Raw genomic sequence first — 26617 nt, 5'->3', positions numbered from 1 at the left:
AGGCAAAGGAGTACGACAGGGATCAGCAGCAATTCCACATGAAAGCGAAGGAACTCTTTCAGGGATACCACAAGCCAGAGAGTGCAACAATAGATCGGATGCTGCACTGCAGACCTGTTTTTATAAGGAACTGCTTGCCTTACTTGGCAGAGACACTGCCAGCACCACACAGACTACTCCGAGGAGCCTGAGACAGAGACCCCTGCTGTGAACAATGAGGAGGAGGGAGACATGGCAGGAGACCCTAGCCATGCCGCAAGCCAGGTCCTGTCTGAGACTGTCACAATCTAGCAAATTTTGCCAAGCAAGCATAGATGATCCTGAAAAAGGGGACGGGAACTCTGGTAAGTGTGTGTGTGTGTGTGTGTGTGTGGTTTTCCCTTAGTGTTTAATTTTAAAGATGGTGCCAGCCCATCCCCCAGTTAACAAGACAAAGGTATTGAATTTTCATTGTTTTACTTGTAGGAGAAGAGGTAGTGGTACAACAAACAGAACTAAAGTTGGTGTATGCTTTCATTCACCTGTTGGGTTAGGTGAGAGGGGATACGTGGAGTAGTTTGTTTATGTGCATAGGGATGTCGCTTTTATTCTCCTGAGAGATCTCAATGAAACTTTCAGGGAGATAGTCTGCAGTTCTCTGCTGAAAGTTTTAGGGATGGCTGCCTTATTTCCTTCTCCACAGTAGGCCACTTCCACACGCTGCTCTGCAATGAGTTTGGCTGGCACCATTGCAGTAAACAGGCTAGCAGCATATGGGCCTGGGGGGCTTCTGGGTGCCAGTAGCAGCTGTGCTCTCTGTGGGTCTGCAACCCTCAGGAGTGAGATATCTGCTAAAATAGTGCCAGTGTTCAATGCTATTGCCCTATGCTCCTACCCATGGAGTAGGGAACAGAATTTTATATCTTCATGCAACAGAAAATCCTGCCCCTCACCACCGTTGCCATACTTACCACAGGTGGATCTGGAGAGCAGTGTTGTGCTGAGGTACTCCAAAGCTCCGGAGTGTCAGTAAGCATTTCTTACGTGTTTATGGGAATAGGGGAAGGGAAATTTGAAACTTACCTTTCCCTGTCCCCTTGTGACTATAAATCCAAAGGCACATCTGTTTTTATCAGTAGCTTCTAGTGTGGTAGCCTTTTGGGGGGGGGGTCCCCCTCTCCACCCACAGAACACCTGACCCTGATGAAGATGAGAAAGAAGAGGACTAGGGAGGACATGTTCTGTGAGATCCTTCAAGCCCTTTCTGGATCAGACCATAAACAAAGGGCTTGGGTGGGGAATATGACCAAAAGCATGGAAAAAAACCAGAGAACAGGACATAGGCCCAGGAGTTCCATCAGGGACAAGGAGTGGGAAGTGCACCAGGAAGTAATGGGTCTTCTCAGGTAGTAAATTCAAATGCTCCAGACCCTGGTTGATCTACAGGACAGGTCCAAAAATCCTGGACTCTCCGCCCTTTGCAGTCCTCTGAGAACTCCATGATCACTGCTCCCTACACCTCCATCATACCATGTGGCATCCCAGGGTGGTCATTACCCCAACCACTTCAGACTGGGGGACAGCAAGGAAAACCACCACTTCACATGTGCTGACTGGTGAGAACCACGGCTGGTGTATGTATAGCCCTAAAGGACAACATTTGTGCACTCAAATGGATATACATGTTTATTTCCTTTCTAATTTTAATTTTTTGCACTGTTAATTTGTTAAAATTTGTATATCATTTCCTGTGGTTTTATTGGCACATTGATTTTTCTGACCTATTTTTTCCTACTCAAAGTTCTATTTTTCAAGACTCGGATTGTTTATTAGTGTACAACAAATCCTGCAGAATGCATAGTGGTAGTCAAAGGAAACAGTACTTGTAAATGCACACTAAGCACCACAGAACCAGCTTCAGGAAAATACCCAGTCATATGTCGAAATGTACAGCAAGCTCTACACAGTCTCAGCAGCACTCAAAGCTCCAGGCCAGGGAACACGCCAGCACGGAACGCCACTATGGCTGACCATTAAAGTACTCTTTCAAAGCCTCCCTCAACTGCATAGCTCTATTCTGTGCTCTAGTAATAGTCCTTGTGTTCACAGTCAGCAGACAACCGCTCCACCTCCACCCAGGTGGCTGCTTTTCCCCCTTTGCCTCACAAACATTTATACAGAACCCATCAGGCAGTTAAAATCATTGGGATATTTTTCTTACTGAGATACAACATTGTAAGTAAACACCACCACTATCCCTTCAATCTACCAAAAGCACATTCAACAGGCATTTTGCACCTGCTGAGCTGGTAATCAAATCTTTCCTTGGTACTCTTGAGGTAGCCAGCATATGGCATCAGGAGCAAGAGGTAGATTGGGTCACCTAGAATCATTATTGCCCTTTTCAGTATTGCCAGTGGTAATGCACCAGCTGGGAAAGAATGTCCCTGCCTGCAGCTTTCTGAACAGTCCTATGTTCTTAAAGATGTGAATTCGTTCACCACCTCTTACCAGCCCACACTGAATATCAATGATGTGTCCCTGGTGATCCACCAATGCTTGCATAGCCATAGAAAAGTAGCCCTTTCTGTTGATGTATTCTGTGGCAAGGTGGGGTGGTGCCAGTGTAGGAATCTGTATTGGCCCACCACAATTCAGGAACCCCATTGCTGCAAATCCATCCACTGTTTCCTGCACTTTGACGAGAGTCACAATCCTGCATAGCAGGAAACGATTAATGGCCCTGCATACTTGGATGACAGTGGCCTGCACTATGGATTTTCTAACCCCAAACTGATTGTCCATTGACCAATAGCAATCCAGTGTGGCAAACTTCCAGAGTGCAATTGACACACTCTTCTCCACTGTCAGTGAAGCTCTCGTTCTGGCATTTGTGTGTTGGAGTTCTGGGGCGAGTTCGATATACAGATGCAGGAATGTGGCCTGGTGCAGCCATAAGTTTGGCAGCAAATGTGCATCATTCCAAACCTGTGTTACAATGAGACTCTTCCCCCCGCCCCCCTGCCCAGTCTGTGCTCGTTTCTCAGGCCCAGAAGTGGTGCTTAACTGTGTGCAGCAGCTCCATGAATGCCACCAACAACCTTGAGGAATTTTTCCTGTGTCCCACAGCAAACTATCCTCAAAGAAAGCATCATGTCCCCTGCGAGCCTGCAAATACAGAAGAACTGTGCATCCTGTATTTGCCATGTGCATAAGACCCGTGCAGAATGGTGTGTGCTTCTGTCAGAGATGCGGGTTTGTGGGATTTTTAAAAAGAGATGCAAAAAATTGAAGGGATATGGATGGCATTATGGGATGGAGAAAGTTGCATGCTGGGAATTTGACCCGTAGCACACAACAATCCCCGAGTGAGTCATTTCTATTCCACAACACACTGAAAATTTCCCAAAAGGCATTATGCTGGATGGTGACATGGGGCACACTGGGAGACCAACCCCGGTGCTCTGTACTTTGCATCAACACAAGCACTCCTGGTGAGTATGCACAGTGCTGACGCAAGTAGCCAAGTATGTACACACCCCAGTGGTATATCAACTTTGGCTACTGTACACCAACATAACTTGTGTCGACTACAGTTTGTAGTGTAGGTATGGCTTTGGTCCTTCTGTATGTGGTTTGAGAGCTGTGGATACACATTGCAAAGTTTTAGTTCTATATATGGCAGTCTCCCCTGGATTTTTCTCTACTCCAATGCTCTACAGGTATTAGCTTTCCCTTAAATCTGTATTTGGTTTTCTTTCTCCCGCCCCTACTTAACATACAATTGTTACTATGCTTCACGGAAGTCTTTTAGCAATTGTTTTAATTTCAGCCTTCCTTCTGGTGATTCCCTTCAGACCCTGCTAGTGTTACCCCTTAATTAACTGGAGGAATCATAGAATATCAGGGTTGGGAGGGACCTCAGGAGGTCATCTAGTCCAACCCCCTGCTCAAAGTAGGACCAATCCCCAACTAACTCATCCCAGCCAGGGCTTTGTCAAGCCTGACCTTAAAAACCTCAAAGGAAAGAGATTCCACCACCTCCCTAGGTAATGCATTCCAGTGCTTCACCACCCCCCTAGTGAAAAAGTTTTTCCTAATATCCAACCTAAACCTCCCCCACTGCAACTTGAGACCATTACTCCTTGTTCTGTCATCTGCTTCCACTGAGAACAGCCTAGATCCATCCTCTTTGGAACCCCCTTTCAGGTAGTTGAAAGCAGCTATCAAATCCCCCCTCGTTCTTCTCTTCCGCAGACTAAACAATCCCAGTTCCCTCATCCTCTCCTCATAAATCATGTGTTCCAGTCCCCTAATCATTTTGTTGCCCTCCGCTGGACGTTTTCCAATTTTTCCACATCCTCCTTGTAATGTGGGGCCCAAAACTGGACACAGTACTCCAGATGAGGCCTCACCAATGCTGAATAGAGGGGAATAATCACATCCCTCAGTCTGCTGGCAATGCCCCTACTTATGCAGCCCAAAATGCTGTTAGCTTTCTTGGCAACAAGGGCACACTGTTGACTCATATCCAGCTTCTCGTCCACTGTAATCCCTAGGTCCTTTTCTGCAGAACTGCTGCAATTTGGTCCCTAGTCTATAGCAGTGCATGGGATTCTTCCATCCTAAGTGCAGGACTTTGCACTTGTCCTTGTTGAACCTCATCAGATTTCTTTTCACCCAGTCCTCTAATTTATCTAGGTCCCTCTGTATCCTATCCCTACCCACCAGCGTATCTACCACACCTCCCAGTTTAGTGTCATTTGCAAACTTGCTGAGGATGCAATCCACGCCATCCTCCATTAATGAAGATACTGAACAAAACCGGTCCCAGGACCGACCCTTGGGGCACTCTGTTTGATACAGGCTGCCAACAAGACATGGAGCCATTGATTGCTACCCGTTGAGCCCGACGATCTAGCCAGCTTTCTGTCCACGTTCTAGTCCATTCATCCAGCCCATACTACTTTAACTTGCTGGCAAGAATACTGTGGGAGACCATATCAAAAGCTTTGCTAAAGTCAAGGAATAGCACGGCCACTGCTTTCCCCTCATCCACAGAGCCAGTTATCTTGTCATAGAAGGCAATTAGATTAGTCAGGCATGACTTGCCCTTGCTGACTGTTCCTGATCACTTTCCTCTACTCTAAGAGTCATTCCTCTCCTACCTGTGAATTATGTACTCATGTATTGGTTTCTTCAGGATCCCTTCTCACATCAAAACCATGTAACTGGCATGCTGTTGGCAAAAACAAGCTGACAATCCAGACAACTTGTCTTGCTTTAGGTACATAAAGTGTTTGTATAACCTTATTGAATTTTTTCAATTTTTGCCAATTAATTTTATAGGGGATCACCACAAAGAAGATAATTAGATTATAAGAAAAGAACACAGAGGAAAAATTAAAGGAACTATGACATAGGATGCAGATAGCCAACCATGAGTCTGTATAATGCAGAATTTGAAAAATAGTTGGGCTTCTGTGCTGTTTTAGGTGTATTTTAAATCTACTCAGTGTGATTTATTAATCTTTGGATCTTCTTGGAAGAGAGAAATCATTGCACACTGTTAAAGGGAATGTTCAGAATCTGTTCAGCTGCTCAAGGGGCTCTTACAATTACAGAGTAAAATTCTTGTCTTAGTTACATCCATATCCCAGGGCTTGTAAACTGCTTTACATAATATTGAATTAGATCTCAGCAGTATGGGGCTGGCACAGATAAACATAATAGCTAACAAGCGTCAGTACTGTCAGAAACTAAAAAAAGAAATCGTATATCCCCCTTATTGCATTCCAGTTCTCTGGCTCCCAATCAGCACATAGGTCCAGTATAGTGAGAAGTTATTTAAAACTCTGCTCACTATACAAAATGTTCTTCTCACCCCAAAGGGCCAGCCGCTTTGTCAAGTCAATATTAGTTTGGATCTTACCCAAAATACTATGCTGCTAGCCAATTCTTTAGTATCTAAAACTAAAGGTTTATTATAAAGAAAAGAGAGAGAACAAGAAGAGTGTTAAATGGTAAAGTAATCAGATACATACAGAGACTTCAGAATCCATATATCAAGTTCTTAGCAGTATAGGTGAATTTGCTGGCTTGAAAGGCCTTATGGAACACATCCACAGCTTGGATGGGTCATTCAGTCCTTTATTCAGAGCTTCAGTTTATAGAGAAGTTACTGCGTTTTAAATTCTTTTGCCATATGGCTTGTAATTCCTGTGTCCCAAATACAAGCTTCATAGCACATGGCATGGAAAAGCCTCAGAGTTCTCTGTTCACTGGCCTGCCCCTACAAGTCTTGCTGACTCATAAGGTGTATCCTCTGGCACCTTTCTATGGGTTCATTGTACAGCTGACGACCATTGATGGGCCATTGAACAGGCTAGGCAGTGCTGATGCCAATCTGTCTAGGGGTGTTGCCCAGAAACGCAGCACACGTTTGGAAATACAGATATACCCTACATATCTGTAACTCGTAATACAAAGGTGGCACAAACATATAATCAAGATGATTTGCCAAGTATTAAACATTTTCACAGATACCTTTCATGGCATATCTAGCACGATTCATTGCAATTTTATAATACTGGTATTAATAATAATAATATAAAGTGTGTCTCAGTTCTATACAGTGTCACAAATAGGGTGAGTTTTTTTTAACAAATCCCAAAGCCTTTCAGGAAGTGGATTTTGGGGGTGTCTCTGACAAACTTCATAAGGCTCACCAGAAGGTTGATGCACTCTGGTGAAGTCCTACTTCCGTGAGCCTCTTAAATTAAAAGCATGGAGATTCACAGTTAAGGCACCCAGACTAATTTACCTGTATCCTGGCAGGACACCATCCTTGGCAGATTGAATACCAAAAAAGCACCACAGTACATTAGCTATCTGGTGTGTGGCTGTATTTCTAAATGTTTGCATTTCTTGCAACGCTATCCTTAACTCTGAATTTCTGGAGTTTAAATTTTAGTTTTGCTTACACTATGTGCTCTCTCAATCTTAACCTCACTTTAACAAATAACTTTGGGAATGACTACAAAGACTGCCTTGCTGGCTCTGTATTCACCCTACTTAAGCTACTAATTTGGGAGTGACAGCTAAAAAATATTTCTCAATACTTGGTTCCTTTGTCCTTGCTATGGACTTCACTTTCTTTGGCTGCAGGTTTGGACAGTAAGGCTGTGAGATGAGATCTTTTGAAGTATTTATTACCATTGTACAAGGCACTGGTGAAACCTCATCTGGAATACTGTGTGCCGTTCTGGTTTCCCATGTTTAAGAAAGATGAATTTAAACTGGAACAGGTGCAGAGAAGGGCTACTAGGATGATCAGAGGAATGGAGAACCTGGTTTACGAGAGGAGATTTAAGAAGCTTGGCTTGTTTAGCCTAACCAAACAAAGGCTGAGAGGAAATATGATTGCTCTTTATAAATACATCAGAGGGATAAATACCAGGGAGGGAGAGGAGTATTTAAGTTAAGGACCAATGTGATCACAAGAACAAATGGATAGAAGCTGGCCATCAACTAATTTAGGTTTGAAATTAGATGAAGGTTTCTAACCATCAGAGGAGCGAAGTTCTGAAACAGCCTTCCAGGGGGAGCAGAGGGGGCAAAAACCCTAACTGGTTTCACAAGTGAGCTTGATAAGTTTATGGAGGGGTTGGTATGATGAGATTGCCTACAATGGCATGTGGCCCATCTGTGATTGCTAGTAGCAAATATCTCCAACGGCCAGAGATGGGACACTATATGGGGAGGGCTCTCAGTACTACAGTGATTTCTTTCCCAGGTATCTGGCTGGTGGGTCTGACTGACATGTTCAGGATCTAACTGATTTTCATATTTGGGATCAGGAAGGAATTTTCTCCTTGGTCAGATTGGCAGAGACTCTAGAAGGCTTTTGCTTTCCCCTGCAATATGAGTCATGGGTCACTTGTTGGTTTGAACTAGAGTAAATGGTGGATTCTCTGTAACTTGAAGTCTTTTTAAATCATAGTTTGAGGACTTCAGTAACTCAGCCAGAGGTTATGGGTCTCTTACAGGAGAGGGTGGGTGAGGTTCTGTGGCCTGCAATGTGCAGGAGGTCAGATTTGATTATCACGATGGTCCTTTCTGGCCTGAGTCTACATGAAGTATATTAAAGGCCAGAAAATTAATTCCTGTGTGGCCGGTGGCGGGACATCTCCAGCAATGTTCCTGGAAATGGTTTGTTCCATCCAGGTGTTGGGATATCCTTGCTGTTTGGATTGATGCATCCCTTTAGCAGGAGGTAAACTCATCCTAAGTAAAAATAAAAGGAGTACTTGTGGCACCTTAGAGACTAACAAATTTATTTGAGCATAAGCTTTCGTGAGCTACAGCTCACTTCATCGGATGCTGTAGCTCACGAAAGCTTATGTTCAAATAAATTTGTTAGTCTCTAAGGTGCCACAAGTACTCCTTTTCTTTTTGCGAATACAGACTAACATGGCTGCTACTCTGAAACCTGTCATCCTAAGCAGTTTGCCTCCACAGAGTAATCCCTTTTAGAAGCCTGCTTCATGTGGTAATGTATAGCTGAGCTGTACCTACCAGAGGAAGAACAGGCAATCTTTTTTTCCAGTGTCTCCTTTTCACTGTAACAAAATGGGTTTTCTCTTGAAACATGCCAGTGTTCTGCTTACTTGTTTGATAAGACGTCCTAAAGGACCCTAAGGACCTTTCTGGGAGGCTTAGTGTAAACACTTTGTATTCTCCTAACTTTTTCCACAAGCAGGCTGGTGCAGAAAGAAAAATTTCCAGGTGCCTTGGACACTAAGATGAGACTTACCTTGTGGCTTTAGACATTCTAATACCTGTAGATAGTGCAGGATTCCTGGGAAGAGAGGTTCAGAGTGAATATGTACTCATTTATAAGGTTAGAGTCTCTAGCAGCACCCAAAGGAGTAAACCAGCCTCAAAGAAGATCTGCTTATCTTCACAGGAACTGCAGGTGTGCCCAGAGACTTTTGCGTCCCTCCCCAGATAGTATCTATCTATCTATCTATCTATCTATCTATCTAATCATTTTTTTTAAAAAAAAAAAGCAAAACGGAGAGACTGATTTACAAATTCTCTTGCTGGGACATTCTGACAGAGTCAGATAAGCCCCGGAACACAGCCATTTAGTCATAGAAATTTCCCTTTGACAATTGCAAAGCACGTTTCCCTTCCACTCAGACCTTTGTAGATAGTCCTTGAAGTATTTATCGTGGTGGTACAATGAATGAGTCTCCATCCTTGATCAGTATACTGTTTCTGCATAAATTGTGGCATCTCTGTCAGACTTTTGGCTTAGAAAATAATCAGTTTCCCCAGTTTGAAATGAAATTCTCCCTTTCCTGACCCCTCCAAGACATACACACCTCTCCTCCCACTTCTTGGCCAGAGGAATATAACACAATGTAGGAACACCAGTACATTCAGTAACATTTACTAACCATAATAGGACATGGTCATCCTTATTTAACTACTTTTTAATTTTATCTTACAGGAGAGGGTTCAGACAAGTCTTATTTGCTAACAAAAGCAGATACATCCCTGACCAGAATTTTCCATCCCAGGATATGATTGTGCATTAGCAGCATCTCTCTGGGACAGCAATTTATTTTTGTTTCCCTCCCTTATGCCTTCTACTGCATCTTTGTTCCCTTTACCTTCTGTCATCTGATTGGCCCATCTTCATTTCTTCTCTCCTTTGGCCTGCAACGTTAGAGTGTTGGGCTAGGTTATGCTAGGTCGGTTTCTAGGTGCTGTAGAAAGTGGTATTGGTGATTGTCAATGGTAGTATTTTCCTCACTCAGTTCTGAACCAGTGCCCTGTTGTGTTCCTATGAGGCTGATGATGGAGATGTCTTAATTTGGCAAAGACTTAGCCCCTGTCGAGATACAAAAAAATAACTGCATCTGGGAGCCTGGCTACAACATGGTTGAACTTTTTGACCTGGCTATGTTATAGTTAAAATTTTGTAGCGTAGATAGGGCTTATGGTTGTTGTAAACAGGTCATGTAATTGGGCTAAAACCTTAGACATGTCCACGGGCCTCCACCTGGATGTAGTCAAATCTTTAACGTGATTAAAAATCTGTGTATATACATTGTGGTTAGATCCCTTCTATTGTACAGATTTTACCTAGATTAGAGGACAACAATATTGTATCTTGGCACCCTGATGTGGTTGTTTGTTGAGTAAATGGGGCCTTTTAAAACAAAGGCTGACTGCTCCTCCTGATTAAGTATCCCATAACATTTTTTACATGAATAAGGGTGGCAACTCTGTCCACTTCTTGGCCGGATTCCCATTTGGATCATTACGTTCTGCCAACCTAAATATCAAATAAAATATGATCTGGTTTGTGTCCCGTTGTAAAATGTTGAGTGGGGTTGCTGTGTGGTATTAAAACAGCTGCTGGGATTCAGAGGCAATGGAAGCTCCCTAAAAGGGGTGTGGGGGGGGGGCACTGGTGCCAGAACTGTGGCCCTTTCCCTAGCACTTCCTCCCGAGGCTCTGCTCTTGTGTCAACCATTCCGCTGAGGCCCCACCTCTGCACTGCTTCCCCCCCACCCCAGATCCTGCTCCTGGTTTGTTCCTCTCCGCTGCGCCTCCCCCACCTTCGCTCGCCCTTATGGCCAGTAAAAAATAAGGCCATGGCCCTCCCTGCTGGAATTTACCCCAAGGATGGCTGCGTTTCACAGCCAGAGAATGTGAAACTTTGGCTTTGAAATCCTTCAGGACAGAAGATGCTATACGAATATAAAATATTTATTTGTTTAATCCTCTTTATATTCTTCCCTCATTTTTCTTATTAATCTTTCAATTTCTCTCTTGTATTGGGGTGGGGGGCTGTCAAATAATTAGGTAGTGTGGTTTAGTAAGTAAAGCCCAGGACTGGGAATAGGGAGACCTTGGATTCTCTTCCTAACTGTCGCTGTCTTGTTGTGTGATCCTAGGTAAGTCACTTATTTCTCATATATACTGCAAATATAACCATGTTACGGGTCTGTGAGGGAAACATCTTTGAGGCAGGCAGTGGAAACTGTCATGTCTTGCATCTAGCGAGCAGTGGTATAGCTTAGTTTCTGGCCAGTGAAGTCATAAATGCAATCATAGCCATTTAGACACAATCCTATCAGTAACAGCATTGTAAAAGACAATGGGGTGGAGACACCATGCCTACAGATTTTGGCACACACAGGATCTTAGCTGTGAGGGATAAAATTCTCAGATTAGGATGGAGTGACGTGCCCTGGTAAACTGTGATGATCCAACACCATACTTAAGAGCCATCCATTATATGGGAGCCTGATTCCACTGTGGATGACCCTTGTTAACCTGGCATACTCAGTGCCATGAGAAGATGAGTAACGTGAGTGGCACAGAGAAACCTCAAGTATCCCACCACTTGAGTAAGTTCTGATCCCACGACTCCCTGATCCAGAGACCAGTCATGAGTATCTGTAATGGGGCAACTCAGTAAATCTGCAGTCACGTTCTCCCTCCCTCCCTCCCTCTCTCCCTGGTACGTACTTTGTAATCAAGAATATCGTGTGGAACATGCACACCCAGCCATTGTAGGCAGGCCACAATTATAGCCAACCTTTTTGTGACAACATGGAGTGCTGCCACCACCCCAAAAGGCAAAACAGGAAATGGTAGTGGTGTTGTGCTGTGGAAAATCTGATACACTTCTGTTGCTTAAGAATTATCTTTGTGTGCATGGTCCAGAACATGTAATAATTGGTCACCTTCTAAAAGAAGCATGATATCTCCCAGGGTGATGGTCTTGAATTGTCCTTGAGTAAATAGTGATTTAGGTACCTGAGATCCAGGATGGGCTGGAGCCCTCCTGTTTTTTTGGCTACCAGGAAGTATCCCTCTTGGGTCTAGTTCCAGGGGTATGATATCTTTGTTGCCAGGAGGCTCTGGATTTCTTACGTGATCTTTTCCTGATGAGGTGTCAGATAGTATTCATGGAAAGTGGGTAGTGTGAAACCTGATTTTGTAGCCCCACTAAACAATGGTGAGGCCCTACGAGGCCTTGGTGACAAGGGGCCAACTGGCCATAAAAAAAACCTCCCAATTTGCCTCCAGTGGAGAGGTTCTGACTGAGTATTTCTGGTGGCAGGAGGATTCTTTATTTGATAGTTGTGGAAAAAGGGGTTTAAGACTTGAGTTCTAGATGTTGCTTTGGAGGCTGAATGTGCTCTGTGCAGCAATGGAGTTATGGAGCTGCCTTGAAACCAGCCGTCAAATTGAAATTCAGCTTTCAAGGCACAGGCTTTTCCTTACTTTCCCTGTCTTATGAAACGGACCTAAGGGAGACAGGCTGAGAAAATGCAGGGTAGCTTTTTGTCTTGGAGAGCTATTGGGTATTCAGGACTTTTGAAAATCAGGTCACCTATTTAGGAGTTTAATTTTAGGCATTTGTCTTTTAAAATCTCTCCTAAAAATACATTTATGTATGGAGCTTGAATTTCCCTGGGTTGTGCTGGGTCAGTGAACTGCTTTGTGTTTTTTGAGGCTGTGCTATTGTATTCCAGAATATCCAGCTTTCATTTAAAAAAAATAGTAAGTCTCTAGCAGTCATGGTTGTGAATAAAATCTTGAAAATGTGACCCATGTGCAAACCAGTGGAGGGATGCCCTCCTGAATCTGCAGACAGCCGGAATAATATCTCCCAGAGGTATAAATGTGTCCAATTCATGTCAGTGAAATGTTAACAGAGATGCCCAGTGATGTTAATGTGAGCATTTTTAACTATTTCACTGCTATTCAGTGCATATAAGAAAGAAGCAGAAGGGTCATAGTGCAGATTATAATATCTTCTTCTGAGAGTGACAGCTCAGTTTGGTGCCATGACTGGGTGGTGATTGGAGGGGGAAAAAGGTGGTATTCTCCCATCTGACCTATGGAGTCACAAGGCTCAAAGGATTATTTTAGCCTCACCAATGGGGACCCAATTGTGCACAATCCAGCATACAAGCCTCCCTGGGCCAACCCTGTGCACCTTCTCCACAAAGTTTGTTCCGGTAGCAAGTATTGGGCCAGGTGGCTTCCTCCCTGGCTTCAGTGGCTGCTGAGAAATCATTGCATTTGTTCCAACCCGCTCACGCTGTCAAGCTTTTCTTTGCAGCCATGAGGGTCAGAAACAAAACGCTCTACCCTTCTGAGGTTTTGATATTATTTTTTTTATCTCTGTCTGTGATTTTGGGAGAAAGGGCCCTAGCCATGTTCCTGTTGTGCCTTAATCCAGCCTAGTCTGTGGTGTATCTCAACCCTACTGAGGGGGAGTCAAGTCTGAGGAGCCCAGGAGAGCATATGTGAGCATACTTTGAACATTTTCACACATTGGTCTGGTGGCATCTCATTTTGTCACCCTAGATAGGCGGCGCTTGTGGGAGTGGAGTTGGGAGAGTACCGCTTCTGTTTCCACTTTGAGCCACTTTGAATATAATTTATATATAAGGATAAGGAGCAGAAGTGGTGTGAGATTTCTATTCTTTCTGCCGAGATAAAAATATTTGTTCCAAACACACATTTCCAAGGAGACCATTGCCTCTGCCTCTTGATCTCATTCGGTTAAAATACAGGCTCTTGCATTAGAAGAGAGGCCAAGTAAGGCGAGGAAATTCTGCATCGCGAGATGAGGAGGTAAACCCATTTTCCTAGTTTGGAACAGCAGTTTTAACAGGTTAGCTAGATGAGAAGTGACACTTGTCCTATGAGCATAGGGGATGGGATGGGGGTATTGTATGGAGGGGAAGGACTTGTTGGTTCATGTCTTTTCAGACCCATGCTGGGAGTTCAAGAAGAGTCTTTTGTGCCATGCATCTCTGCCGGGGCTGGCTCCTGATTGATGGGGTTTGTAAAACTGAAATTGAGGATGGGGATCTGAATGCAGTAAGCAAGAAGGTGCCTCCCTAAGCTAATCTCAGCTCACCCTCACCTCAGCAGGGCTCCAAGGTAGTTGGAACTCTATAGTTTCCATGAATCAGGAGCCAAGCCAGCTGCTTTTTTCCCTTTAGTGATATCAAAGGTTGTAAAATATTCATGTAGAAAGCCACCTGCAAAAGATTTTTAAACCCTTTTATCTTTTGATTCTCTCCCCTTCTGATCCCACCCTGATCTTCTCTCTCTCTCTCTCTCTCTGTTGATAACTTTGGGGTGCCCGGTACACTGTATATACCATCTTCTGAGCTTCAGGGTTCCCAAGATTTGTTCTCTGCCTTGGTCCCTGCAAGTGGCATACTATAAATACATATAGCTACTGAATTATGACTAAGCTTTGTATGTTGATTAACGTTGGTTAATAGTTGCAGATGAAGATGTTGCAGGAATAGGGCTCTGCACAGTTTCTAGGTTTATGGATGACTTCTGGAGATGGAACTAAGGGAAGGGAGTTGTAGAGAGGGGAGGACTTGCTCTCACCCTCCTTGACCTTGGAGAGTAGTTCTCTGCTTCATTCATGTTTAAAGAACCCATTTCTAAAGTAAGCACACTCTGGGCATTAGGAATTGGTCTGCATTTATTACTAACCCCACCCATCCCTGCCTTTTGCAAGAATCTTGAGAGACCGTGATTGTGTTTTTAGAAGCGGAATGACAGAGAAATTCCCTGGAGGCAAATGCAGAGCGTGTGCTCTGCACGCCAGTACAGACACACAGGGCTGGGAACTCCCAGAGAGATTGAGTGAGAGAGAGAGAGAAAGCACAGAACAGCCAAACAGTGCTGGAGGAGGAGGGGGGAGGAAGAGGCGAGACACTTTTTAATCCTTAAATTGAGCAATTTGGATTTTTTTTTTAAAACCCTTTGTCTCTACTTTTTACTGAGGAGCCCTTTGCGTTCCCGGATCACCTCCCTGCTGGGTTTGAACAGCTCAGGCTGACATGATGTACCTCTGGGTGAGTAGAGGGCTGTGTGTGTGAGGGTTTACACGCTTTGCACATATAAGGAGTGGAAAGCTGAGGGATTTGGTACTAGCATGAGCGGCCTTCCCCTTAGGGCTCAGCTCTCTGCAGCCCCTACACACAGTAGGCTTTAGCTTCCATTTTAAAAAATTCTTCAAAAAATTATATAGGTAACTGAATTTTAAACAGACTTTTCCCGCAGCGAGATCCCTCTGAGCTTGTATGTTTTTCAGCAGGTGCCTCAGAGAGAGAATTCTTTGTGGAATTATCCTCATTCTCTAGCACCTGTAGGACCTGTGTTGTTCCTGGACTACTTCCTATGCTTTGTGGAATTTTGGTATGACTGAGGGGCACCCTGCGGGTGTGCGGGGTAGAAATAAGTTTGATCCTCAAATGCTAGGAGAAGAGAATATGATCAGGGAGGATTAGCATTGTAATTGGGGAGTATGTGGCCAGATGCAAAGATGCTTTTATCAGAGGTGCCAGGATTACAGGAATTTCTAGTGGATTATGGGATATAGTGACAGGAAAAATGCGTGAGAGATAAATATCTAGCTAGCTTTATAAAATATACATAAATTTTCATCCTCTGAACAAATTCTGAAATTTTCTCTGGAGTAGTCCGCTGTTAGGCTGCTCGGCTAGGATGTGTTATTCTCTCTACTCCTTGGTACCCTTGAAATCTGTCGTTTTGTCCTTGGATCTTTTACCCATATGCCCAAGATTGCAGGCTCCTGCATTTGATTTAAGGATAATCAGGTCAAAAGTTTAATATATTCATTACTGGGGAAGTTGTGGGATTCTGTCACTGTCATTTTTTAACTCACATCCCCCTCTCCCACAGCCCTTCCCTCCAATTTATTTGGAAAACAAAGGAAGCCTTGAAACACAGAGGTGTTTTGCTGCTTTTTACTTTTTTCCGTTGTGCACACACTCTAGCTTTGTAATCGTAGGGTAACTTACACATGCTGGGCAATGCACACTTGCTTGTTTTTATAGGGTTGGCCCTGTTAGCAGATGGATTTCAACTTTTAAATCCCTTTTCTTCTCCAACCACATATTCTGGGCCTTGAATATGGCCACCAATTTTGCCATGGAGGGCTAGATAGACCTTCTCTTGTAACTCAGATAAGAATGCTGCTTAATCTGCTGGATGGGGTGAAGTGAGAAGCTACTCATGGGTGCTAGTACTGATTTTAGCTAATAAGTGACGATGGTGTGATAGTTCCCCACTGACTATGGGTGCTCCTACACTGGACCTGTAATTTCCAGCTCAGGTTGATGTATAGTACCCATGCTAGCTTTGATCAACTGAGTGTGCTAAAAGTACCAACATAGCCCCAGTGGTGCAGGCAGCAGGATAGCTAGCCAGCTCCAGTACAATCGTTCCCAGCACCCTGGATTGGTACTTGGATGGCTAGCCCCTTCTGCAGCTCATGCTGCTGCAGCTACACTGCTATTTTTAGCATGTTAGCTGGATCAAAACTAGTACGTGTATATCTGGAAATTACACCTCCAGCTCCAGTGTAAATTGGCTAAAGGGTGGTAGCGGACATCAGTAGCCCTGCTCTCCTTCCTGTGTGTGTGTGTGTGTGTGTGTGTGTGTGTGTGTGTGTGTGTGTGTGTGTAACAGTTCTAGGTATAAGGGATATGGCCTGCCAATGTGTCAGCCAAGAGAGACTCATGCTAGCGGTGTGCTTCATTTTTTAACAGGAGTGATTGTGAATTGCTGCTCTTGTGGATCCTGGGAGAAGGTTTAGTTTTGGCCAGTTTCCCAGCAGACTGAAGAACAGTATCCTCCTTTATGCTGTATGTACTACTCTTCCTCCCACCTCCACCCCAAACTCCCAGATCCACTATTGCTTTAGTAGGGTTATAGTTAAACTGAGGAGTTGAAAGGGTTTTAAATGCTGTTAACCAGTGCTAAGGGCTCTTTCCAGCACCAAGTATGTTAATTCAAAAATAGGTAACTGGTAACATTCTTTTCTCTTCCCAGCACAATGTGTGGGGAATTTTCTGCGACCCTGGTTCTTTGGGGAAGGTGTCTCTCTCTCCCACTCCACAGAAGCCTTTGCCTCCCAGTGCATCCTACATTCCCTCTTATGCTTTTGTCTCTCACTGACTTACCATATAACCTTCAGTGGCAAAAACTAGGAACCCAGAGTTACCTGTCTGATTTGACTCTGAGTCGGCTGTGCCACATCCATACTATAATTGGGCTCTGGTTTCTTGCTTCAGTGCTTGTGGTCACAGCTCTTTCTGTCCCCTGTGCTGTATTTTCTCTGTTCAGTGTCTTTTGTCCATAGAACATTGGAACTGTTGTAGATCCATGGAGTTTTGTACTGAATCATGCCTTAATTTAGTGTATAAAGCTACATTAATATATTGTTAAATTTGAGTTTTTAAATGTGCAAGCCAGGAAATCCAGAGTTATGGTTGCTGCGGGAACCTTAACGTTGTCCCTTGTGCGTGCACGTTACAATATGATCTTTTCTTAAGTGATCCTGCAACACTGGACATTGCCACATACTATATGGTAAATAATGCAATGAAATAAAATACAAAGGAACTGCACTTTTCTCTAACTGTGGGTGCAGAGTAGAATCCAGCCCAGAACAGTACAGTAGCCAGAACACAATAGCTTGGGGGTTATAACTGCCGCCTCCTTTGAATGAGCCATCATATTCCACATTCAAATTAAATTTCCTGCTTGCTGATCTGTACTCTCTAGCGTGTAATGTGTCACAGGATATTTTAAATAAAGCCTTTGTAAGATGCGGTGCATGCTGGGCTGTAGAGATCCAGAGTGGGAAATTTAAAATCTAATGTGATGACCTAATCTGTGGGAAACAGCTGGCTATGGGTTGGAAGCTGAGAAGGCTGGCTAACAGTGGAACTGCACAGTTATAGTAGTAAGAAATACTATTTACCTTAGCAGTGTTACAGTGTGGGTTATGCAGTTGTACAAAGTCTGCTGTGAGGCACTGGCAGTAGGACAGGCTATTGCACAGATCAAAATACAGGAAAAGATGCCTACTGTAATATTCAGTATTTGAACTGAAAATCTTTTAACTTTAATATTCCTAAACACGTAATGGTCAAACTCAGAAAGGACTAGCCATGGGTGAAGTCTGATGGGAGTCCTGCTGCTGCAGTCCACAGGAGGCTTGTGGTGGGGGAGGGAAAGAAGAGCTAGTGGCCCTGACATCCTAGCCTTTTCCTTCTCCACCCTTAAGCTGAAAATAAGAAAAGGTGTGAATTAAAACAGACTTAGTTTGGTGCGAGTCCGTGTCTGGACACTTGTATTTTAGAATAAAAATGGCTAGGATCAATCTAGCTAAAGCTGCTTTGTGCTATTGACTGTAGCCCTGGGGCTCAGATCCACCTGTTGTGTGCCAGAATACCATACCAGCACCTATGTCTTGCTGCTGCCTTATTTGCCTGAATTTAAGCTTTCACTTGAAGTGCAACTAAGAGCTTCTCTGCACTTGAAAATTTACCAAAATAGCTATTCTGGAATAGTTATTTTAGTATAAGCCGCAGTATGGATACTCATTCTGGAATAAGTGTGTCTACACTGGGCTTATAATGAAATAACTATTCTGGAATAGCTATTTTGTTAAATTTCCAAGTGTAGACAAGTCCCAAGTGTCTAGCTGTTATGGTTGAGGTATACTTGTCTCATATTTTTGAGGCTAACTAATGCAGTGATGTCTACCTGTATTTTCGATGTGATAACTCTGAAAGCCATTAACTGCCCCATTCATCTCAGTGGGGGCTAGCTGAGGTATCCAGTGATGTTTTGCCATTGAAAGTATTAACTACTGAACTGTTCATCAAAGCATGTAAGAAAGGAAAGGGAAGATCAAATTATGAAGATCTGCAAATGACAGCTTATTTTTGAACCATGAACATGTTGGTTTGGAGATCCCACACTTTGTCCTACACACTGATCGAGAGTGAGCTAAACCCAAGGAGCAGGACATCCGAGGCCTTCCAAAGTGTGTGGGAGGGTCAAGCACAAAAAGCCCAATGGGTGTGTCCTTACCAATGGGAAGTCAAGCCCAAGGAGCACAGCAAAGTCCGTGGGTTTCTTTGTACCCAAAGGAGCACAAAGAACATGCAAAATCATATTCTGAATGTCTGTACGGTCTATTGTGAGCAGTCTCTCATGTGGAGGTAGCTTATTCTGTGGGCTGAGTTTGGAAGAGTGTGCCATATTTTTTTTCTCAATCTGACCCATGTTTAGTTCAATCAAATTTTATTCCACAATAAGTGTCAACACAGGCTTGCACCAAAACAGAGAGATTTGGAAATTAACATAGTTAAACCAATACAAGTTTGTGTAGACCAGCCCTTAGTTGCCTTTTAAATAGAAAAGCCTTACCCTCGCATTAGATGTCGGAGGTATGGCTCCTAACCCTTTGTATGCAATGAATCATGTGATACAAATGTAGGCTCCCTTTATTTTGAGGAGTGCTTTATAAATTGCAGGATGTAGACTCAAGAGTTACGCAGATGCTGCCTTGCTGAATGTATGTTGGAATATGAAAGGTTAGAAGAAGGAGCAGCAACCCCAGCAAGCAATTTGATCAATCTACCCTTCCTTCCATTTTCTGAGAGGGTTGAAGCCATTAAAGATGGGAGGGACTAATGGAACGAAGGTCCATGTTGTTGCTAGGCTCCTGATAGGAAAAGCTGGATTCATAGCTCTGATCTCCAAGAGATTATAGTGTCTCTAGATAATTTCTTCTGTTCTCCCAGCTGTGCACAGGGTGCCTGCTGAGTGTCTGTGAGATGACTGGCTTCCCAGGGAAATTAGAATGATTTCTTTCACATGTTTCAGAGTAGTAGCCATGTTAGTCTGTATTTGCAAAAAGAAAAGGAGTACTTGTGGCACCTTAGAGACTAACAAATTTATTGGAGCATAAGCTTTTGTGAGCTACAGCTCACTTCATCGGATGCATCGGATGAAGTGAGCTGTAGCTCACGAAAGCTTATGCTCTAATAAATTTGTTAGTCTCTAAGGTGCCACAAGTACTCCTTTTCTTTCTTTCACCTGAGCTCTGTGGAAATGAATCCCTTCTCCAGACCTCTAATGACTATTTGCTTTACAAGCAGGAATGGTGCCAGGTAGCTTACTAAGTTATTTGTAATATTTCTACCTTTGTCGTCTTTTTCTTTTTGAATTGCCTTTCATTTGCCTTGTCTTCACTGCAAGGGGAGCTCGCTTTAGAGTCTCTCTTTGGATTGCATTGAATCATTTTTCTTTTCCCTCCCTCTAGGCGTTCAGCTCATCAACTTTACCACCCTAGGGACTAGAAACCCAACTCTGCTGCCAGCTCTGGGCCTTAGCAACATACTCCTGCTCATGCCATGTCTTTCTTTCATTTCAAGCTCTTGCATGAGGTTGGTTAGAGCCAGTGCATAGTATGATCAGCACAAGATGTTTTTCACAGGACGCAATATATATACAGTCACATAGCAATTGGCCATCCCTGCTTCTGAACTTTTCACATACTGTGCTAGGGGCTGGATCTCTGTAAACATTGGAAGAATGGTTGGAATTGCATGGGGCTTTGTTAAATGTGTAAATGCTGATCTATAAAACACATACTGTATTATAGTTCTATTTATTCTCTTTGGGTAGTGAACTAAGGGCATAAGAAGTGTTTCTCAAAATAAACCAATTCAATGAGATCTTTGAAAGTGGGGCATAGATCAGATATTTCTTAGACCTCGTCTTCTCTAATGTAAACTGTGTGTGTGCGCACGTGCACGTGTGCGTGTGCATAAATATTGTACAGAAAGCTACATTGATAGAACTTTGTTGCAAAGTCGGGTACCCCAAAGTTAGGAAATTCCAGAATTTGAACCTTAATTTGAGCATATGCATTATGATAGTCTTTAATTACATCATCACATGATCCACAGACCCCCATTCTAATTCAGTGTTCAGTTTCTGAGCAGCTATTCATTATTTTGTTTTATCCTCGTTCATTAATTTCCTTATGGGCTTTTCTGTGGTGTTCCTTAATGTTGTATCTGAGTGCATCAGTCATTCGATTTTTCACTATACCCTTGTGAAGTGCAGGAGGTGTTATGATTTCCATTACTTAGTATTATGTAGCACTTAATATGTTCAAAGCACAGCTCTCATTGATTTCAGTTACAGCTCAGCACTTCTACAAATCAGACCCTAGGGTATCAGTTCGGGCACCCAGAAAATGAAGAACCCACAATCCATTATCACCTGTGAAAAGTTCGGTTAAAGTAACTTGTCCAACATCACACAGAAACTGTGTGTCAGAGGCAGGGATAGAATCCAGTTCTCCAGGGCAGCATTCAACTGCCTTGACCATGAGACCCTTCTTTCTCTTCCTGCAGTCCCATGCCTTATTCACAACACCTTCCAACTTCTGCAACAAATGAGGTAAGAGTTCTACAGGCAACAGCTTCCTTTGCTACACAGACCTGATTCTTCTCCAGAGCAGGTCCATCTTGTGCATAGGCGCTGACTCTGTGGGTACTCCCACCAGTGGGCCCCGCTGATTAGCTCCTTCTCCTGTTCAGCAGTGGGCAGGAGGCCCTGGGGGGGAGGAGGAGGAGCAGGGGCAGGAAGAGGCGGGGTGCGCTTGTGGGAGGGGTCAGAATGAGGCGGGAAGAGGCAGGGAGGGGGCGGAGCAGGGATGGGAAGAGGCATGGTGGAGTGGAGTCTTCAGGGAAGGAGTGGGGTATGGGGGCTTGGGGCGGAGCGGGGGTTGAGCACCCCTGGGGAAATCAGAAAGTCTGTGCCTGTGATCTTGTGTGCTGAATGAGACAAAGGTCCTCTGGGAAAAAACTGTGATCATGTACTGTATCAGAGTAGCAGCCGTGTTAGTCTGTTTTCGCAAAAAGAAAAGGAGTGCTTGTGGCACCTTGGAGACTAACGAATTTATTTGAGCATAAGCTTTCGTGAACTTGATGAAGTGAGCTGTAGCTCACGAAAGCTTATGCTCAAATAAATTTGTTAGTCTCTAAGGTGCCATAAGCCTTCCTCTGTAGCATGGGGCATGGTTGACTGGAGGGAGGCTTCTCTGCTCCTTGAAGTTTTGAACCATGATTTGAGGACTTCAATAGCTCAGACATGGGTGAGGTTTTTCATAGGAGTGGGTGGGTGACATTCTGTGGCCTGCGCTGTGCAGGAGGTCGGACTAGATGATCAGAGTGGTCCCTTCTGACCTTAGTATCTATGAATCTATAAGTCGTCCTTTTCTTTTTGCATGTACTGTATCATAATGCATGTGCATAAGGGGGCTGACTTAGGGTTGTACAGGCAACCTTCATTCTGATATTTCCTGACTTTCGAGTCCTTGACATTGCAACCCCATAGTAACTTTTTGACATAATTTTTATATGTAATTTCCTAGGTTTTTTCTTTTTCTTTTTTTTTTTTAAAAGCAAACTTAAAAAAAAAAAGTTCCATCCTGTAGCATCTTATTGGCACCCATGTGGTTCATCAGCAGGGTTGGAATCTATAGAGCCAGAGCACAGACCTCTGCCACTTGAGCTACTCTGTCACTTGGTGTAACTGATAGCAGAACATGATTGTGACAAGCACTAGAAAGGGGATGAGACGTATGCTTTGCCAGATGATTTCACAGATATATGCTGAAAGTAAAGGAAGGGTGAGACTTTAGGCTCCTTTCCAGGCTTAAGAGACGAGTGTGCCCTAGTGCAGGGGTTCTCTACCTTTTTCTTTCTGAGGCCCTCCCAACGTGCTATAAAAACTCCATCACCCACCTGTGTCACAATAATATGTTTAGTGCATATAAAAGCCAGGGCTGGCGTTAGGAGGTATCAAACAGGCCAATTGTCTGGGGAGCCTCATGCCAAAGGAGCCCCCGCAAAGCTACATGACTCAGGCTTCGGCTTCGGGTGGCGGGGCTCAGGGCCCGGGCTTCAACCCCATGCGGCAGGGCTTCGGCTTTCTGCTCTGGGCCCCAGTGAGTCTAATGCTGGCCCTGCTTGGCGGCCCCCCGGAAACCTGCTCGAGGCCCCCTAGGGGGTCTCAGACCCCTGGTTGAGAACCATTGCCCTAGTGGGCACAGACTCTGATGCCTGTACCTCCCAAACTTGACCCCTTCTGTCCCAGCCCTTTGTCCCCAGCCCAATCTCTTCCTACTCCAGTTCCTTATCCCATGCTCATTCTCCTTCTGTCTACCTAGTCTGTCTCCCCTCACCAGACTTCTTATAGCAGTGTCTTTTCCCAATCCTAGTCTCCCCTTCCGGATTCATTGTTGGAGTCCCAATCTCCTCCTCACCGCTCCGTATCCTTGCTCAGTTAGTTTCAATTCCCTCTTTCCCATCCCGTCTTTGTCCCAATCCCAGTTCCCGTTCCCCCGTGGCCCCGGCACTTCTATTCCTTGTCAGCTTGGTCTACCCTCTCCCTGCCCCATTCCCCTCACATATAAGTTCCTAGTCCCAGCCTCCTTGTACAGCCAATCCAAGTCTCCCTCCCCCTCCCGTCCCAACTTCTTGTCTGATCTCTGCATGCATCCCTCCCCACTGCTGGCTCCCAGTTCCCCCACTTCCATCACCAGCCTCCTCTCCCTCCACCTCCCAGTCCCAGCCACCTTGTCCAGCCGGTCGCAGTCTGTTTCCCTTTCCCCCAGACTCCCACTCCAGTCTTAGTCTCACCAGACTTCTTGTCCCACACCACCTCCTTTCCCTATCCACTGGTCTGACTTCTGTTCCCTGTGCATTCAGATCAGGCACTTTCCTTCTGCATGCTGCCAGGGTGCCAACAGAGGAATAGCTGAGAGTGCAGCTGAGCCAGATTCCCTGCTTTCAGTTTGGGTGCCCAGTCCTTTGCCCGTGTGGCACTGGGCTGGAGTATGCTCAGCTATTCTGTGTGGATGGTATGTGCACGGCCTGGTCAGCCCTAGGAGCTGAGAGAGGCTCAGTGAGGATAGACTCATTGGAGGTTTTAGCTGGTAAGAAGTCTCTGCTGAGCGTGTGGGATCTATCATTTTTCTAAGGCCTATAACGTTGTCAAATTTGGGTGAATTTTCACAAGGATGACAAAAGGTATAGGTCTGACACATAGTCCACCCCCTGCCAAATTTCAGGGCCCTGCTCCAAAGCATGAGGGTGCTATTCCGTTTCAAAGGAAAAGTAGCCAATGTTTTAACATGGGCAAATCAGCACATTTTTCTCTAGGCTCTTCCTCAGAAACAGTGGAACAATTTGGCCTGAATTGGTGTCGTGTGTCTCCCCCTCCCAACATAATAAAAATTAAAAAAAAAGTCAGCCTGAGACAGACATCCGACATGGAAAATTTGAGCCAAACAATAGCTTGGTGAAGTTGTAAGCAACTGACAACAAGGTGTTATAATGGGAGGTGTTGGGCAACCTTAATAATAGGTGATAGCACCAGCCCCATTTATAAAATAATAATAAAAATATCCACAGTACATGCTCCTCCCGTGGGGAGAGGATGAGAGAACAAACATGTAACTGATGTTAGGCATGTTGTTTAATGCACTGCTGGAAGGCACTCAGATACTATGGCGATGAACACAGTATAAGAATGTATATAGAACTGGATGTTAGGGAGTACTGTGTCGTAAGAGATAAGAAGTGCCTTGTCTCATCTGAGCCTATATGTATGAAACCATGAAGGAGAAAACTCTGTAATTCTGGGGTTTACATTGTAATGAGTCACATTGCTCACCCAGTCAGTGTTCCTCTGTTCCCCTCCCCCATCATGGTCTTGTGCCATTTTCTATAGATGTATTTGTTGAACCTCTTCTCTCTCCCCAGCTCCTTAAACCCCCCCCCCCAAGCAAATTGCAGGAACAAAAAACTATATTTTTCCATTGTGCCATTGGCTAGGAAGTGTGCTGCTGTTAATAATTATTCCAGTAGCTGCTAGGAGTGGGGCCCCATCATACTGGGTGCTATATAGTCTAACAATGTGCATTATTTGATGTCCAGAATATACAACGTTTTCATAAACATTGCCTGTTTTTTCTGGTTTTAAATGGCTTTTGCTTGTTCCTTTTTAAAGGATCCCTTCCTGTTTCTGTTTTATTCCTGAAAGTGGCAAGAGAAGAATAGCTTTACAGTATTTGGGAGGGGAAATTTGAACACTTATTGGTTGGTGGTAAGCTAGTTATTTGGGCACAATGATAGGGAGAGGTGGGAAAGAAATCTGCTAGCCAAGTTCAAGTGGTAGCATTTCAATTCTAGGAGATTACTTTTGAATGGTTTTGGTTGAAGGTCAGTTTAGTAAATGTCATCGTGTCATCCTCCTGTTCAAAGTATGTGTAAAACCACTTGGAAGAGAGAGGATGAGGTGTTTCATAACATTATTATCTTCTTGTGAAATCCCAAAGGGACATAGCCTTCTTGGAGATTGAGCACCACCTGGATCGATCCCTAGCTAGGTCCGTAAGGCAGTCTGACTTGATGTTCAGTCTGTGTCAGTCATTGATGAGCTTATAAGGCCACCAAAGCTTTTGGTGCCCACGTGATCGCCTGCCATCCCTTGGTAAATGCAGAGTGGTTACCATACTGATGCTACTCATTTGTCATCTTTTCATTGAACCCAGATTTTGTTCGTTTGTTTGTTTGTCTTGAAATCCCAATCAAGAATCAGGACCCCAATGTGCTAGACACTGTTAAGATGTATAAGAAAAAGACAGCGCTGTCCCCAAAGGGCTCTGGTCTTATTACATTGCTAGTATATGATAGAAATTGGGATCTGGAGGAAAACAACATGGCTGTGATTTAACTTGGGTAAAATAGAAGTGGTGGTGTTACCAGGACAAGAAGTGTTGAGAGAGATGGAAGGAGGAGGTATCTGTATCAAAATAAACATGTTTTCAGAGTGTTTGTACACCTTTTGCTCAGTTAGTTCACAACCTCTAAGTCCAACTGGCTTCATTGCTGTTCTGGGATTTTCAGAAAACAGCAATGGCTGACTTTTTTTTTTTTTTTAAATCTGCTACTAGCCAAGAATTTACATCTTACAACAGTAACCCACATCTTTTTTCTTTGATATTCTATGCCAGTCCAGAAACATGGGTATAGTTCTTCCCAGCCAACAGATGGAGACAGAACTGGGTCTTTTGATGTAGTTCCCCTCTCCATGTAGGTGCTTTACTGGCTTTCAGACCTTGGTGGTTTCTGTTTCCAACAAGTAGAGCACATCATTGAGGCCTGAACAAAGGTGAGAATAGCCTAGATTTCAGAGCCTAATAGGAGCTTTATCTACATATTGGCGTGAATCTGCCTTTTTTGGGTTCATGATCCTTTAGGTCAATTCATCAACTCTCTCGGTATAGCTTGGTTGATTTGTGTAGTTACAGTTCCAGGAAAGTGACAGAGGACAGGAAGATGGAAGCTTTCTGAGGAGAGCAGCTTCAAGGCTTTCTCTGTAAGCTTCACTCTATCAACTGGTTCATTAGCAGCCATCAGCAGGCTCCAGAAACTGAGTAAATCTCCTGTACCAGAGACGAGGTAAGACCTGGTCAAGACTTTGCCCTACCTTGATTTAAGCTTATCTACATTGTGATGTCACGTGGCTCTATGGCTTTGTCAGTTATCACTGTGCCAAAGCAGTGATCCACTGGCCACTCCTTGAAAGATAAGTTGTAATCTCTCTTCTTTCACAGCATATTCCTGGTGGGGGAGGAGCTTGAAAAGTTTCAGTAGTTGCTAGT

The 26617-nt window shown here is 44.1% G+C and overlaps 1 protein-coding gene across 15 annotated transcripts in view; it reads left to right on the top strand.

Moving 5' to 3' along the window:
• The window catches only part of RBFOX2 (RNA binding fox-1 homolog 2), a 257417-nt gene that overhangs the window by 62900 nt on the left and 167900 nt on the right, over positions 1–26617 (top strand). Inside the window, exon 1 of one of the 15 annotated variants that reach the window (XM_043520114.1) lies at positions 14803–14903. The exons of the other annotated variants lie outside the window; for them this stretch is intronic. Coding sequence (XP_043376049.1) covers positions 14889–14903 — 15 coding nt within the window. The 5' untranslated portion in view covers positions 14803–14888. Of the gene's footprint in view, positions 1–14802; positions 14904–26617 lie in introns of those variants that run through there. 15 annotated transcript variants of the gene reach the window in all.

Source organism: Dermochelys coriacea, chromosome 1 (genome assembly GCF_009764565.3).
Source record: "Dermochelys coriacea isolate rDerCor1 chromosome 1, rDerCor1.pri.v4, whole genome shotgun sequence".
NCBI lineage: Eukaryota > Metazoa > Chordata > Testudines > Dermochelyidae > Dermochelys > Dermochelys coriacea.
This window is presented reverse-complemented; position numbering and strand designations above follow the sequence as displayed.